The sequence below is a fragment of the Syzygium oleosum genome, unplaced genomic scaffold (genome assembly GCF_021117445.2).
Source record: "Syzygium oleosum isolate NSW1041296 unplaced genomic scaffold, Sole_v2.1 Sole_v2.42, whole genome shotgun sequence".
NCBI classification, from domain to species: domain Eukaryota; kingdom Viridiplantae; phylum Streptophyta; class Magnoliopsida; order Myrtales; family Myrtaceae; genus Syzygium; species Syzygium oleosum.
The window spans coordinates 985,619-1,000,503 of NW_026607526.1; the positions used below are offsets into that span (position 1 = coordinate 985,619).

Here is a 14,885-nt window from a genome sequence, read left to right on the forward strand (position 1 = left end):
AGAGATAGATCTACTTTCTTATAGATGACATGATCCTGCAATTTCCTTTTCTGTTATTGCGTGAATGCAATTTGATTTTTGTTTTGTGATGATAATTAGGCTCTGAAATTGAGTGATGATCTCCACCTAAATGAAGTGGAGTGTGTTCGTTTGCTTATTTCGGCCAATCAGGAGGTAGTGTTTGTACACATCTTTATACTTCAGTCTCTTTTTGACTAATTTTATATGCAATCTGAATTTGTGGTTATATTCTTACCATTATAGTTTTATTGTTCTACTTGGGTACTTTGTTGGCCATGATATCTATGTGATATTCCAATTGCTTGCTCTGGAAACTTTGGGTGTCACTCCCAGTGGGGTCTAATGGGAAGAGAGCCCCTAGAAATTTTGCGTCTTGCAGCTGGACTCTGGTATACTGAGAGAAGAGATCGGATAACAGCCTTATATACACTCTTAAGGGTACCTTCTCATTCCTATATAGAATTTTCGTTTGTCATAACTTGAAACACTTATCCCTTAGATTGCCTTTTCAGGCTATTGTGCTAGATCAAGGATTTGAAGCCGATATTCTTGCTGACATTCAGAAGTACCTGGAAGAACTTATAACCGGTCTAAGACAACGGTTCATCTCTTTAATTAAGGTTAGTACCTCAGAGTCTTCAAGTTTTCATTTCTTTGTGTGATTTGAATTGGATTTGCCATTTCTTTTCTGTGAAGGGTTTATATGCCATCTCCACTGTCACCGAATGTTTTCATTTGTTAATCCATCCCAAATGTGTTTCTCCTCAAAACTTCCTGTCTGTTCATGCTGATTGACTCTGGTAAAGATTGCATTTAAGGTGTCAATTTGTTGTTGCTTATTGTGTGTTGTGATACAGATTCAACTCTCACTAATTCTTGAGATTGTGGGTTTCCTCTTATTTGGAGATCAAAGGGAACGCAGATGTTGTATTGCATCTAGGGGTCCGTGACTCTGGAATAGTGGACAGTTGCTATATTTCTGCTCGATGAGATGCAGTAGATTCAAATTGTTTTCTTGTTGTGTTTTTTTGAGCTATATTAAGATAAAAGATTTAAGGGATTTCTTACTGATGAAAATTTTTGTAGATATTAATGCATTTTCCTTATGTTCGTGAAGCATCTTCTAAACGCCTGATTGTCTTACCCTTTCGTGTGGTGATGCCATGCGTCAACAAATAAAATGAGCAATCCTTTCTTACTTTACTTCAATGACTTGTTTTTGCTTTCTTTCTCCTTTTCCTTTCATTAGTTGAACTATTTGTGCACGTCTTCTTTTTTTAAGCGAGGAATGCACATAAGTTAGTCTTGGTGTGGAATTCACATAAGTTATTAAACTATTATGATAATTATTGTTTAAGCATTGCAATATTCAGCTTTAAGTTTGTGAAGAATAAGTATATTTAGATGTCTTTCTCCTTGATTGACTCTAAAGGGAAAAGATAAGAACATGTAAAGAAAGGAGGCTCAATTGATGACCTTCCGGATTTTTTTACAGAGAGACAATGAGAGACTTTTTCTTGGGCCAAACCACCAGAAGATTGGTTATGCTTGGCGTAATTATATTAGAAGGAGCTGAACCCAAACCCTCTGCCTCTAATGCTTATTGTTTGTCATTCGTCATTAAGGGTTTTAATAGTCAGAGGGAATAGACTAAAAAATGTGATGCTGCAATGTTCATTAATGAACAATTGAAGAAAAGGCTGGTCATGCATTTCCAGAGTGTACTGTTACACAGATTGGAAAAAAAGACCAATTTTGTGGACATCATAGTAGCTCAAGCAATACCTTGTTAATATATCTCTATTTTCTACATTTCTTGCTCAAAAGATTGATTATTGATGGAAAAATACACAAGCTTTATTGTTACAAAGTGAGACAAATGTGTTATCTGGCCTATGAGTTGTACCTTCTGCACCTTTGGCTTTAACCTAAAACAGTAATACCACCTAAATTGCTACTAACGAGTTCCTAATGCATCAGTTTTAACAATTGTTCTCATCCTGTAATGCTTAAATGCGAGGTTGTTGATCTCCATCTGATGTTTTTGAAAATAACATCAAGGTCAACTGCTGTATTCTTTTTTCTTCCTGGTATTTATCCTTTTTCGGTTGCAGAAACTATTCAACAACTACAAAATCTGGCGGTGACCTTTCAAGCAGGATAATTGTATTCTGCCTAGTCTGCCAAGCCATGTGAAATTCCCACTAATAGAATTGCCTTCTATGTCTTAGATAGGCAGCTCACTGGAAAGATTATTTCTCTAAGTTTAGCTTTTGTGTTGCTATAATTTATGCCAACCTACCTGATTAGTTAATGCAAAATAACTCTGCTATGTAAAATGGAAACAAAGATCTTTTAAGAAAGTTGACCCATTAATGTAGGTAAGTATTGCTCAAGTACCAGGTTCTTCTTTTGCCATTACTGCTGTAATGTCTCTAAGGATTCTTGGTTTTAGTTGATATATGTTAATTAGGTATTGTGGGGGAAGTCCTGAAGGACAACATTTGAGCATTATGGAACCTAACTCTTTTGTATCCCATTCCTGCTGAGTTAACGAGCTAAATTGCTGAGTTTCATGCTAGGAACTCAATCGGGAAGAGCCTGCTGGTTTTGGTGGTCCACAGTGTGAACACTATGTTCTAGACTCTAGGGGGGCTCTTGTAGAGCGGGCAGCTGTGGTTTGCAGGGAAAGACTCATTCTTGGACATTGTCTTGTCCTCTCTGTTCTCGTTGTGCGAACAAGTAAGATGGAAGACATTTGTTAGATTTGGCTGTTCAAATACAAGTAGATATACAATAGAATTTGTAGATTAAAGGCTCTACATCCTTCTTTTCAATTCTCTTTCTGTTTTGATATCTGTGCAGCATATTTATTGGTTAATCCGAAATAACGTGTCTTTCTTCTTTGACTGAAAGAAAAGTGGTAGATAAAATAGAGAAAGATTATTGAAAGAAATAATAATCAAATTGCACCCTCTCTGTAATAGGTAAATACCTCTTTTTCTATCTAGCCATAAATTTTTCCTTAGCAAGATCCTTGCTCTAGATTTTTTCTTTGATTGGTGCAGATGATAATTTCTTTCTTTGTTTTTTACTCGCTTTCTAGTGTGGTGATAGCGTACCACTTAACTGAGAAGATTTGAAAAGCCAGTTTGGATTTTATAGAGGGGGGTTTGAGGAAACAGTGCCCAGGGGGGGCTCCTTGGGGTTGCATAGGGATTCTGGAAGTGACTTTCATTTTGGCAGCCAGCCAGATATCTAAAATTAGAAGAAACTTCAGTTGGATTGTGTTTTCTCTTGGATAAGGTGTTTTGGTGGGTTGGTTCCCAGCCTAGAACTGGAAACCAACCCTGTGACCCCCAGTTCCTATTTAAAAAAATTGCAACCAAGAAGTGGACCGGTCCATTCTTATGTTAAAACTTTTTTGTAATAAAATATAAAGTTACACCATTTCATCACGAAAACATTCCTTGGTCAAGTGGTTGTTTGATCATACTGAAGACCATGGTTCAAATTTTGATGGTCGCAAAAGTTTTTTTTATCCCAAAAGAGGCTTCAAAACAGGTTCATGACCAGTTCAACTCGGGAACTGGCCTAGGAAACGAACCGGTCCTAGATGTAGGATCCTGGAGTCGAGAATCGAACTAGTTTTCCCTAGAATGGCTTGGAATCGACCAGGCCGGTTTCGGCTGGTTCCCGGGTTGAACCAGACCTGGTGCTCACTCCCACGTTCTGGGTTATGTGATAGCAGCACGAGGGCTTGATAGTTTTACTGGGTTGTTACCTATCAGTTGGTTTGAGAAACCAGACCTGCATTTACTGGGCTTAATCAGAATGAATAGATTAAAGCTGTTGCTGGGGAAATTGAGGTATCTCTTGAAAGGGGATATGATTGGTTAATTTGACGGATCATCCGCATTATGCTCAAGGGGAAGAGGTCAGACCATTAGAAGTGAATACAGCCGTTCATGTCTGCAGGGTTTCTTCGAAGTTGTATAATTTTGGAGGTATTCAAAGGGCTGATGAATCATGATGGCTAAAGGCTTGGCTAGCTTTTCTCCTGTTCGAGTCCTGTAATTGTCGTTACCTCTGTGATACGAGATTAAATCGGTGTTTGTACTATGAGCTAGATATTTGAAATTGGTACCCCACGAGCTCTCTGAATAACCATCATATTGAGTGTTGGGTAAGACCGAATAGTATTTTAAGAATCTTTAAAGTTTCTCTTAAGATTTTGATTGCAAGGAGCGGGTTGCTATATTGTTTCACAAAGTAGAAAAACTGCACACATTATAGGATAATCACCTAGTCCTGAATAACCGTTGATCCTCATGCTGTATTGAGCCTCCATTGACTTCCACAACACCCACTTTTCAGCAAATTGATTACATAATTGGATCTCTGATGACCGTCTGCAATTAAATATATGCCTTGGCGGTACTTTTCCCAGAATGATAATCTGTCTGAGGCCGTGTTAGATATTCTTTGCGAGTGCAAGGGAGCACTAGAGTTCTGTATTTGATTGTTAAAGTTAGTTATTGCAATGAACTACTAATCCAGATCTTAGCATTGGGAGCTCCACATTAGATCTTTCTGGTTCAATTTCAAAGGATTCTTACTTGAAATTCAAAATCTATTGGTGTACCCTTAAAAAATGTACACAATTTGATCATTCCTAAGGCCTAACCAAGTTTTCACGCATTTCAGCCTTTAGCCTCTTGCTTTTGCTATCCTGCTTTTGAAAAGCAGTCTCATGTTATTCCTAAAACACCAAGTAGATTGGAAGAGGACTAGAATTTGTAGAGTATGTTCATTACCTTGATGGGGGCATCTTTGATTTTTGGTATAGGTGGTCTTTGTAGGTTCATTGAGGATGAAGTAGAGGTACTGGAGGGTGTAGTTGGAGGTCTAAAAAGGGAAAGAAGATTCCCCTAAATATGTTTTTTGGTTGGTATGTTGGGACCAAAATTAAAACTTTTTTGTTTGACTTTGTTGAATAGCTTTCCTTGCAATGATTTTAGTTGGCCAAGGATTGATAGAATATTGATGGTTTCGGAGTAAAATTCTTGTAGTTTAAATTTTGTTATGCAAAGCTACCCCTAGTTACTTGGGGTACTCTACGAGCACCGTTGGTATAATATTTCTCCTTTTGGAACTTGGAATCTACCTAAGACCTCTTGGCGCATGACATTGACCACCTTTCTAATGAAACAATGACTGATCAATTAATGACTAGATTTCATTGTCTATATTGAAATAGTGACTTTATGACTTTAATACTTCACAATAGTTACTAAAATAGGAGTTATTGAATTTAAAGATATCAGGCAGTTAAAAATAGACAATGAGATCATTTTTCTCTGAGAGGAAAAATAGATGGTGAAAAGCAATCAAGTTAGAGTGATGGATATTAAGTTTAGGATATGGTATCAGGAGTGTCAAAATTTAAGAGTGAGTTATGGATCTAGAGATTTTGGTCTTTAGTTAAATATGTTACAGCAGGACCTGGAACATGGTCCAGTGCCTTGGCTATAAGGTGATTAAAGTGGGTATAATCCTATACTCAGGAACCTGTATGTACTCATACGTTCCAAGATTTTGGGGTCAAAATCTACCCTATATATTAGGTACCTCAAGGAAACCTTTTCGATTCTGCTAGTTTTGTAATTTCAATGGTTCAGGGGTTCTATTGCCAACAACTACTCGCTGCACTTTAGTTAGGTTGGAAGTATAGAATGAGACTTTTTGAGGGAATAAAATAAGTCTTCTAATAATAGGAGTCTTGATACTTGACCATTAATGTGATTTAAGTATGACCAGACTTGATGCAATTGATCCAAGAGCTTTTTTGGTCATGTAAGACAATGGCTAGTGGCTCGTGTAGGAAGCACCTTTTGCCCATCCCATGATAAAGTCTGAGGCTTGAATGCAGGACCTTCCTTCTTCGAAAGAGACTAAGAGAGTAGATGCTGCTGAGGAATGATCTCAGAGTTAGTGGATACATAGGTTGTAAATGGATTTTGTATAGCGAAGGCTTTCTTTGGTGCCATATCAATTGAAATATCTTTTTGTAAATAAAAGAATCATGCATTGGAAATTTAGGTTCTCATACTTCTAGAATACTTCGATAAAGGAGTGCTAAAAATGCCCTTTTTTTAGGTGCCAAGGAAGTCAAGGATATTTATTCTATTTTGAAAGACAGTGCTGCTGAACTCAATGAGAATAGTTCCACTACCAAGCAGCAGGTATGTAAATATATAGTGGTGGATGAAAACAATGGTGGTTTTTGTTTTTTCTATTGAATCAATTTTTTTAAGGTTAATATCTTTCTGGAGATGGAATATATTCTGTAAAAACTATATTACGTACTGATAATTTTCTGTTCCTTTTGCAGATCGCATTTAGCCTTATTTTCTCACTTGTTATTGCTTTCATATCGGATGCTTTGAGTGCAGTACCTGATAAAGCAGCTATCTTGTCCCATGATGCTTCGTTCATAAATGAGTTTCATGACATTGTAAGACCAAAAACAGAGTGATTTCTGATCTCTATGAAGTGTAAGCAATTTGTTCATTTTCTTGCTTGCTGTAGGTAATGACTTCCGGAAATAATGTCGATACTTTTCTTGATGGTGTGAGACTTGCTTGGGCTGTACACTTGATGCTGATTCAAGATACGGTTACTCCCAGGGAGCATGTCCCCATTGCTTCATCAAATGATTTGGAGAAGATTTTTTCATGCTTAGAAGTAGTTTTCAAGAACAATGTATTCCAGTCATTATTGGACAATGTTCTTCGAACTGCAGCGTATCAGGTATTGTAGTTGTCTTCACCCTGATTTACATTTTAAGTTTTCTTCAGTCAAGGTCATTCTTTGAAGGAGGTAGGACCATATGAGTGTTTATTGTCAACTTTACGAACTTTGCAATTGGAGTTTTTAATACTGTTTCTAAAGAGGTGTTATTGGTGGATTGAAAGCAACAAGAAAGTATTGGAAACGAGAGAATCAAGAGTGGAAGGGACCCACAAAAAGAGATAATTTTGGCTTTTCTTTGCTTTTTAGAACAGGTCCATTGTTGATGAGCCACCTATGTTATAATTTTCGCTTCAGATAATAGTTGATCTGTCATTTAGCTCCTTGTGCTTTTAAGAGAACTGCATGTATGCCAAAGCCTGTGTGAACGAACTTTGGTTATTGGAGAGGGACTTTCAGTTCGATGTTGGAAAGAAAATGATTGCTAAGATGATTTCTCTCCTTGTTTTTTGGCTCGTTTGGAGAGAGAAGAACAAAAGGACATTTCAAGGAGTTGAATCCTCATTCGCATTCTTTTAGCGATAATTGGTTGTACACTCTTCACTTTTGGTATAGCAGGAAAGTTCAATTTCATACATCTAGTTTGTTGGAAATGTTAGAAACAGTCTTTTCTGCATAATTTTATATATGGTTGGCTTCTACCTGAAGCCGTCTTGTATGGGGGTGGTACCCCTTGATATCGTCTTAATGCAATTTTATCTATCATTAAAAAAAAAAAAAAAAAGTGTGCCGAGGCTGTGACCTTCACCAATTGGATCAAGACAACCACTATCCCCTACGAAGCTGCAGCGTTTTTCCCATATCCTATCTCTACCATGCTATTTAAGTAAACAATCCAAGGAGTTTCTCTCATTGTAATTTTCTTTTGGAGTTTTATCCTCATGTATATTAGTGCTCTTTTTGGATATCTTTGGTGCTTGGATTCATTTCATGTCTGCTATACTGCTCATGGAGCCTAGGCTGTGAGCTTCGTCAACTTTTGGACCAAGACAAGTATTATGACTATAAACCTGCAGCATTTTCTCTCATTGTAATTATTTTTGGAGTTTAACTCTCATGTCTACCGGTGCTCTTGTTGATGTCTTTGGTGCTTGGATTTTATTGCATGTTGCTATACTGCTCAATTTACATGACCATTGCAATATTATCATGCCCAAGACCATTTGCATTTCGAGACCGGATGTGTTTGTAGACCAGCTCATATATTATCTTCTGTCCCTTCTGTGCTCTTAAGACTGGTTTTCTTGTTGTGACTGTCGTTTGGGCATTTGCTTCTCATGTCTTGGGAATATGGCCAGATACGTAGATGTACTTCTTTTAGGCACTTCGTCGCATAGTGGCATTGTGAATGCATTCCATGTCTTGAAGTATTTTTTCGGGATCCTGATTCTTGGTACACTAAAGAAACTATTATTTTATTGCTTTGTTGTCTGTTTCTGGCAGAATAGAATGATTGATGTACGGCCAGACCACCTATTTCTTTTTTTACATACCTACATCTTGTTGCTTGTTTGGGTGTGATAAGTCTGTCCTCTTTCTTTGTCTTCCCCTATTGATACTGGACAATTACTGCAGAATGACGATGAGGACATGATCTACATGTATAATGCCTACCTACACAAGCTGATCACTTGCTTCTTGTCTCACCCACTTGCCAGAGACAAGGTTAGTTAGATGGTGCTACGGCACTTATCAATGCTCATCTTTCTACGACACTCAATCTGACTCTTCCTTTTCAGGTAAAAGAAGCAAAGGAGAAGGCTATGAGCATGCTTATTCCTTACCGAACGGTTGGATCACATGATACTTTCGCAGATAAGAACCTGAATTCTGAACAGGCCGTTGGAGTTGGTCCTGTACCGTTTGTATCTCTTTTGGAGTTTGTCAGTGAGATTTATCAGGTCAGTTTGACGGGGCTTTAGCTAGATGAATTGCTGGGGAACATCCTGCGCTTAATAATTTTATGTTCGAAATTAATGGAAACTGTATAATGTTCTCTGGCTTGTTCAAGGACAGCATAAGGAGAATTCCTTCCGTGTTAGAATCTTCTTAATATGGGTCAAACAAGAGGCATCAACAAGTTGTCAAGGGCCTCAAAGCCCAGCTTCTGAAGTGGATTTGGATCTTGTCAGCAATGGAAGTTCATATCTTTCTTGTTGGAGGGCGCAGCTGAGCGTCTGAATTAATGACAGTGCTCAAAGAAATAAAATAATCAATACAGCAAAGAATATAGACCATGAATCAAACCTTCATTATGTGTGGAACTTCCAAGACTATATTTTAATTGTATTAAAGACTTAAAGTCTTAGTTTTTTTTTTTGGCTGAATTCTGCAGGTGTTTTGCTTCAGAGAGAAGAAAAAGTTGTTGCTTTTGATATAATGTTTTTTTTATAAAATTTTGTAATGATTTGAAAAATGGTTAAGTTTGTTCTAATGATTGTAGAGCACAAGTCTCCATTAATTTCTTGAACCTTTTCCACTTAAATTTCTTTTTCTCCCCTTAGAATTGTGCTTCTGGAAGGCAAAACATATCTGCTCAGATCTTAGAAGAACCCACGTAGCTGTTTTTGAGAAGTGAGAAATGACTTAATTGTTTTCATTCTCTATCTGACAACGAGTTCAAGGCACTTACCTGGTCAAATTGTTCAGGAATACTAATGATTTTAGTAAGTTTACATGTTAAATAGTCATACTTTGTAAATCTTAGTAGATATTGTGTACAGAAAAGAAGGTGCAACCTGTCACAAAGGGAGATGTGTGCTTTATTATGTTCAAATAATTTGAAATCTTGCTTTTGCATGTCTACATATAGCTTCGGCACTTGAGGCTCTTTTTCTGCATCTCTGTTTAGGTTAGCTATTCCCTGCTTTTGCTATAAATCATACTTGCTTTGTAATCCTCTTCTTTACGATGGCATTTTCTTTAAGTTAGTTATGACCATCTTCTTATCTTAATTTGGATCAGAGGGAACCAGAGCTGTTGGCTGGAAATGATGTATTGTGGACATTCGTTACTTTTGCTGGAGAGGACCATACCAATATTCAAACACTCGTTGCTTTCTTAAAAATGTTGAGTACATTGGTATGTCAAGCTGTTTTTGTAATGTGGTGGATTTATCTCTAAGAAAAAATTAGGTACCTTTAATGCTAAAAGAGCTTGTTTACACTTGGTATGTAATATGTATTATAGTGTGTCATCTGTGCATTCCTGCATTTAACCCAATGCAGTAGTTGCTAAACTGGTATTTTTTTCAGGCTTCTAGCCAAGAAGGTGCTTCAAAGGTTTTCGAGTTACTTCAGGGCAAAGCATTCCGTTCGGTTGGGTGGAGCACTTTGTTTGATTGCTTAAATATCTATGCTGAAAAATTTAAGCAGTCTCTCGTAACCACTGGAGCAATGTTACCCGAGTTTCAAGAGGGGGATGCAAAAGCCCTTGTTGCATACTTGAATGTTCTTCAAAAGGTTGGTTTCTTTTAAATGTCCAAAAATCTGCTAAATAGGGTTCTCATTTCAGCAGTTGCGTTTGCAGGGCAATTTTGGAATATCTTTATCTTTTTCCTTTGATGGCTAGACATATTTAATTTAATAAGAAAGTTCTTAAGAACATGCTCTATCGAATTCCTTATTCATCTTGGAGATATATATTTTCTCTGAAAGCATCTATAGATAGGTATAATTCACCAAGAGCTATGGTATCTTGGTGTAGGCATGCATGCGCTTTTGCGTGTACATGTGTGTGGTTGTGGGCGTGATGGCCATGCATGTGCGACTTTGTTGCCCGTAGGACCATGTTTCCCCATTTCATTAAAGATTCGATTCTCCATTAATCTTCAATATCCATGGCAAGGTAGATAAGATACATTTATTGCTTTAGGGAAAGGAATAATCTCTTTGGTCAGAAAATATAGAAGAATAAATATTCATCTACTCAATAAAACATAAAAAGCAGTAGCCTTTAAAGTAGTTACATTCCAAAAATTGTACATATATGGGGCACCTCCGCCTAGCATGGTAGCCGAGTTATTAGATGTCACGGCCCAACCGATTGCCCTTGTTTAAGGACTGTGCAACCAGGGTTGTCAGGATTGGAATATTAGGTAGGATCGTTGAAGGTCTTTAATGATTGGATCGAGGATCATAAGATGCTACAAATTTAAGAAATGGAGGCCTAAATTGTGAATTTTTACTTTGTTTAGCACTATTGCATGGATATAAACGCTAAATTGGGGGGATGAATTTAAGCTCTAATAGAGAATGTCAATGGTCAAATTCTTCCATTCCTTAATTTCAACTTTAGCATAAATTCTACATAGTTCAAATAAAACATGTCATTTAGAATTTTGAGTAGTTTGCATAACATTGATACAACAAATATTCATACTCTGCCAAAAAATAAAATAATCAACAAACATTCATTGACATCATTCCTCAAAAACAACTGCTGTAAAATATTTCTAAAATTGACTGTTAATATAAGCTCCCAACAAAATCCAAAGAATTTAACAATGTAGCAAACAAAAAATCTAATAAGTAAGTCCAACGAGAGAAGCAGCGTTGTCAACTAGAAACTTCATTCTGTTGAATGAAAAAAACAAAAAAAATCAGATGAATAGAAAATGAAAGAAGAAAGTTGAAGAACAGAAACAGCTTTACTAGTCTTAATATCCAAAAGAAAAGACATTTGTTGATTGGAAAAGAGTTTGGCATGGTGACACGGTTAAAAAAAAATGAAAAGCACGAAGATGAAGTTGAGTTAAGGTAAGAGATGTGGATGAAGTTTGATTCCCAGCAAAATTGCCCATCCTTTGACTGAAGATGAAGTTGAGTTAAGGTAAGAGATGTAGATGAAGCTTGATTCCCAGCAAAATTGCCCTTGATTTCACTGAAGATGAAGTTTGACTCCCCCATACCTCTGCCTCTACTTGATTGCTGTCTTCAAAGACATCAGGCCAAATTTTGATATTTTTCTTCAGCAGAATCCTGCTTGTGAGACGGGTTCATTTTTATTGGATTGGATGTGGGATCCCAATCCCACTCCAATGCCCATAGTGAGCGATTTTTCTAGAAGATCCTGATCGCTCAGTGAAAATTGGATTGTAGAAACATTCAAATCTCGATCCTGACAACTACGTATGTGACTTGTACTGTCCCTACTTGCATATAGTACACCAACCAACTCAAGTGCTTAAAAGCCCCAAATCAAAAGGAGCACACACAGTTCTTTCTTGAATAAGTTGGCTAGCAAGCAGCAATGGTTCCGGTTGTTTGTGAATAAAGTTGTACTCCTGTGATTAATACAAACAATGGACAAGGTGGGAACTCGAGTTGGAAGGTTGAGTAGTTGTACCCCCTTAAAGGGATTTTGAAGCATAGTGCCCTCTAGCAGAGGAGATGTTACATATGCTTGAGATTGCACCACGCCACAAATAAGAAATATAAGAAAAATATGTGTACATCAGTGCCCCTATAGTAGGCGTGTACGTTGCGAGTGGCCTTGATGACTCACCCCGAACAAGCTGGATTGTGGGAATCACAGATTGTGACATTAAGGCTTCTGACTCTTACCAAGGTGTCATGTGTTTGAACCCAAGGGGTAAATAGTTGCATGAGCCAATCCCCTTGGAAAGAGGGTCACAATGCTTGCACTTTGATGGGGTTGCAGTGACTGGTTTGCCCCTTCCCGAAGGTTCCCCGGGGTCTTGTGCGGGGTTGTGTAGCTATACCTCAGAAACATTTCGTAGTAGGTTTGTAGCTCTTATAAAAACACCGAGGTTACCAGGTTGGTTGCCTGTTCTGATCCTGTTACCAATAAGGAAAGAACACCATGGTGCACATCTAGAATCACATGACCGCTATATTGAGTTATTCTATTCCTGGGCTAATCCATAAAATTCTCTCAAATATATTCATTGTCACACTCTACAAAATCTTGTTTGACCCTTTATTGTGGACTTCCATGAAAGCCACTAGCAATTTTCTATTTGTCAGGTTTATTTGACAGTTTCATATTGAAGGGCACATGTTTGTCCTCATTTTGCTTATTTCTTCTGGGTGAACAAATTACACTCTGAGGAATAGGCACATCCCTTTCGTATTGATAGTGGAGTTGATTATGTTGAAATGGTTACCATGGGGGTTGCGTGGTATACATCGTTATGTTGTTTGGAATGAGAGCACCGATTGCTCTTTGGATTATAAGTAGTTTGTAGCTTATGTCCCGCCAAAATCTTTAAAAAATTGAATTGTGTTTCCTCTTTAAAGTACTAACTGCTGCAAAACATTGGTTTGCCTTTTGCTTCAGGTTATGGAAAATGGGAGTCCTACTGAAAGAAGGAACTGGTTTCCTGATATTGAACCTTTATTCAAACTCCTTAGTTATGAGAATGTTCCGCCTTATCTTAAGGTCATCATGTCTTTTCTGCTTCCTTATTACCTGCAACTTTTTTGAACTAGAGGTCAGAAGTTGCCAATTTTTCATGGCTTTTTCATTTTCCTTGAATCAAGTCTCTGTTCACTTTTACAGGGTGCTTTGCGGAATGCCATAGCTACTTTTGTTCCCGTGTCTCCTGTTCATAGAGAGACAATTTGGAGTTTTCTTGAGCAGTATGATTTACCAGTAGTAGTTGGTCCACATTTGAGGAATACAGCACAATCAGTTGCACCGGTCAGTTTTTCGTGCATAATCTGATTATTTTCAGCACATAACTTACCTCAATGTATTGAATTTCTTCCTTCTTTTCTTTATTTATTTATTTTTTTGTTTTTTTCTGTAATACTTGAGTTATCTTGTCAACCATATGCCAATCCATGTGGTCAATGTATCTAGTTGTGTCGGACTTTGTCATTCATATTGATTGTCTTTATCATATCGATTTTTTTACATGTTTCGATATGTAGTGGTAGTGTACACTTGGATTTTCGTTTACTATCATGAGCTTAAATTTCACTAAACCTAATCTAAATCGTCAAATGTTGTAACCGCACTATATATAATGGGAGTGTATGATCACATGCCATCACTTTCTTGTAGAACCCTCATTTCTATCATTATGCAATCATTGCCAAAGTGAATTTAGATATGTGCATTAATTGATAAGCTAAAGGAAACATAAACGAAGATGAAGCAAAGCCAACCAAAAAATGAAGGAAAATAGGAAAGACCAATCATGGTTTGACATGTGGCATATCACCTGTAGGCCTTGCTTGGTTCAATTGAAGCAAACGTGGCTGCAGTGGTTATACCACTTCCTGTAGTTAGGTTTTCACATCAAGCTTGGCTGAAAGAAGTGCCTTAACTGTTAAACAGAAGATTGTGTTTTTTGTGCCTCAGGTCTATGATATGCAATTTGAATTGAATGAGATTGAAGCAAGAAGTGAACGTTATCCATCTACAGTTTCATTTCTCAACTTGATTAATATCCTCATTTCAGAAGAGCGAGATGTCAGTGACAGAGGGCATAGGTACAGTTTATCTAATTTCTCAAAGTCGGTACAATATTTCTTGTTGCCAATACTTTAATTAGATATTCAGTGGTTTTTTTCTTTTGCAGATTCATTGGGATCTTCAGATTTATATATGACCATGTATTTGGGCCATTTCCTCAACGAGCATATGCAGATCCTCATGAGAAATGGCAGCTAGTTGTTGCTTGTCTCCAGCATTTTCACATGTGAGTAACTGTTTCATTTTCTTGCGATGGTTTCTTCCTGCTTTTGCCCTTTTCCACCAATCTTGCGTTTCTTCTTATTTTCTATTTGATACAAACATTGTTTTTGTAAAGACGAGTGTATCTACCTATTATCTTCACTTTTTCCTCCTTGAATGTTGATAAGCTTCCTTTATTGTCTGATTTTCAATTAAATAGAATATACGGCAATTCTTATATTCTGGGCAATGCATCACACAGGATATTAAGAATGTATGAAGTCAAGGATGAGGATATCGTCAGTGTCATTGAGAAGTCATCCCTTGCGGTGGTCACACAGCCTGCTTCGCTGCAGACTCAGCTACCGGTCTTGGAATTGCTGAAAGTATGTGCTAGTTTTTCTTTT

At 37.3% G+C, this 14,885-nt stretch overlaps 1 protein-coding gene across 3 annotated transcripts in view; it reads left to right on the plus strand.

Annotated features, from left to right (window-relative positions):
• Positions 1–14,885, plus strand: part of LOC115691203 (nuclear pore complex protein NUP205) — a 31,647-nt gene that overhangs the window by 1,262 nt on the left and 15,500 nt on the right. For all 3 annotated transcript variants that reach the window (XM_030617782.2, XM_030617784.2, XM_056306214.1), the window contains exons 3-18: positions 100–174; positions 355–459; positions 534–641; positions 2,604–2,763; positions 6,181–6,266; positions 6,416–6,538; positions 6,613–6,834; positions 8,410–8,499; positions 8,574–8,735; positions 9,799–9,915; positions 10,089–10,295; positions 13,135–13,236; positions 13,357–13,497; positions 14,164–14,294; positions 14,384–14,503; positions 14,741–14,864. In XM_030617782.2, the coding sequence (XP_030473642.2) occupies positions 100–174; positions 355–459; positions 534–641; positions 2,604–2,763; positions 6,181–6,266; positions 6,416–6,538; positions 6,613–6,834; positions 8,410–8,499; positions 8,574–8,735; positions 9,799–9,915; positions 10,089–10,295; positions 13,135–13,236; positions 13,357–13,497; positions 14,164–14,294; positions 14,384–14,503; positions 14,741–14,864 (2,073 nt within the window). The remainder of the gene's footprint in view (positions 1–99; positions 175–354; positions 460–533; positions 642–2,603; positions 2,764–6,180; positions 6,267–6,415; positions 6,539–6,612; positions 6,835–8,409; positions 8,500–8,573; positions 8,736–9,798; positions 9,916–10,088; positions 10,296–13,134; positions 13,237–13,356; positions 13,498–14,163; positions 14,295–14,383; positions 14,504–14,740; positions 14,865–14,885) is intronic.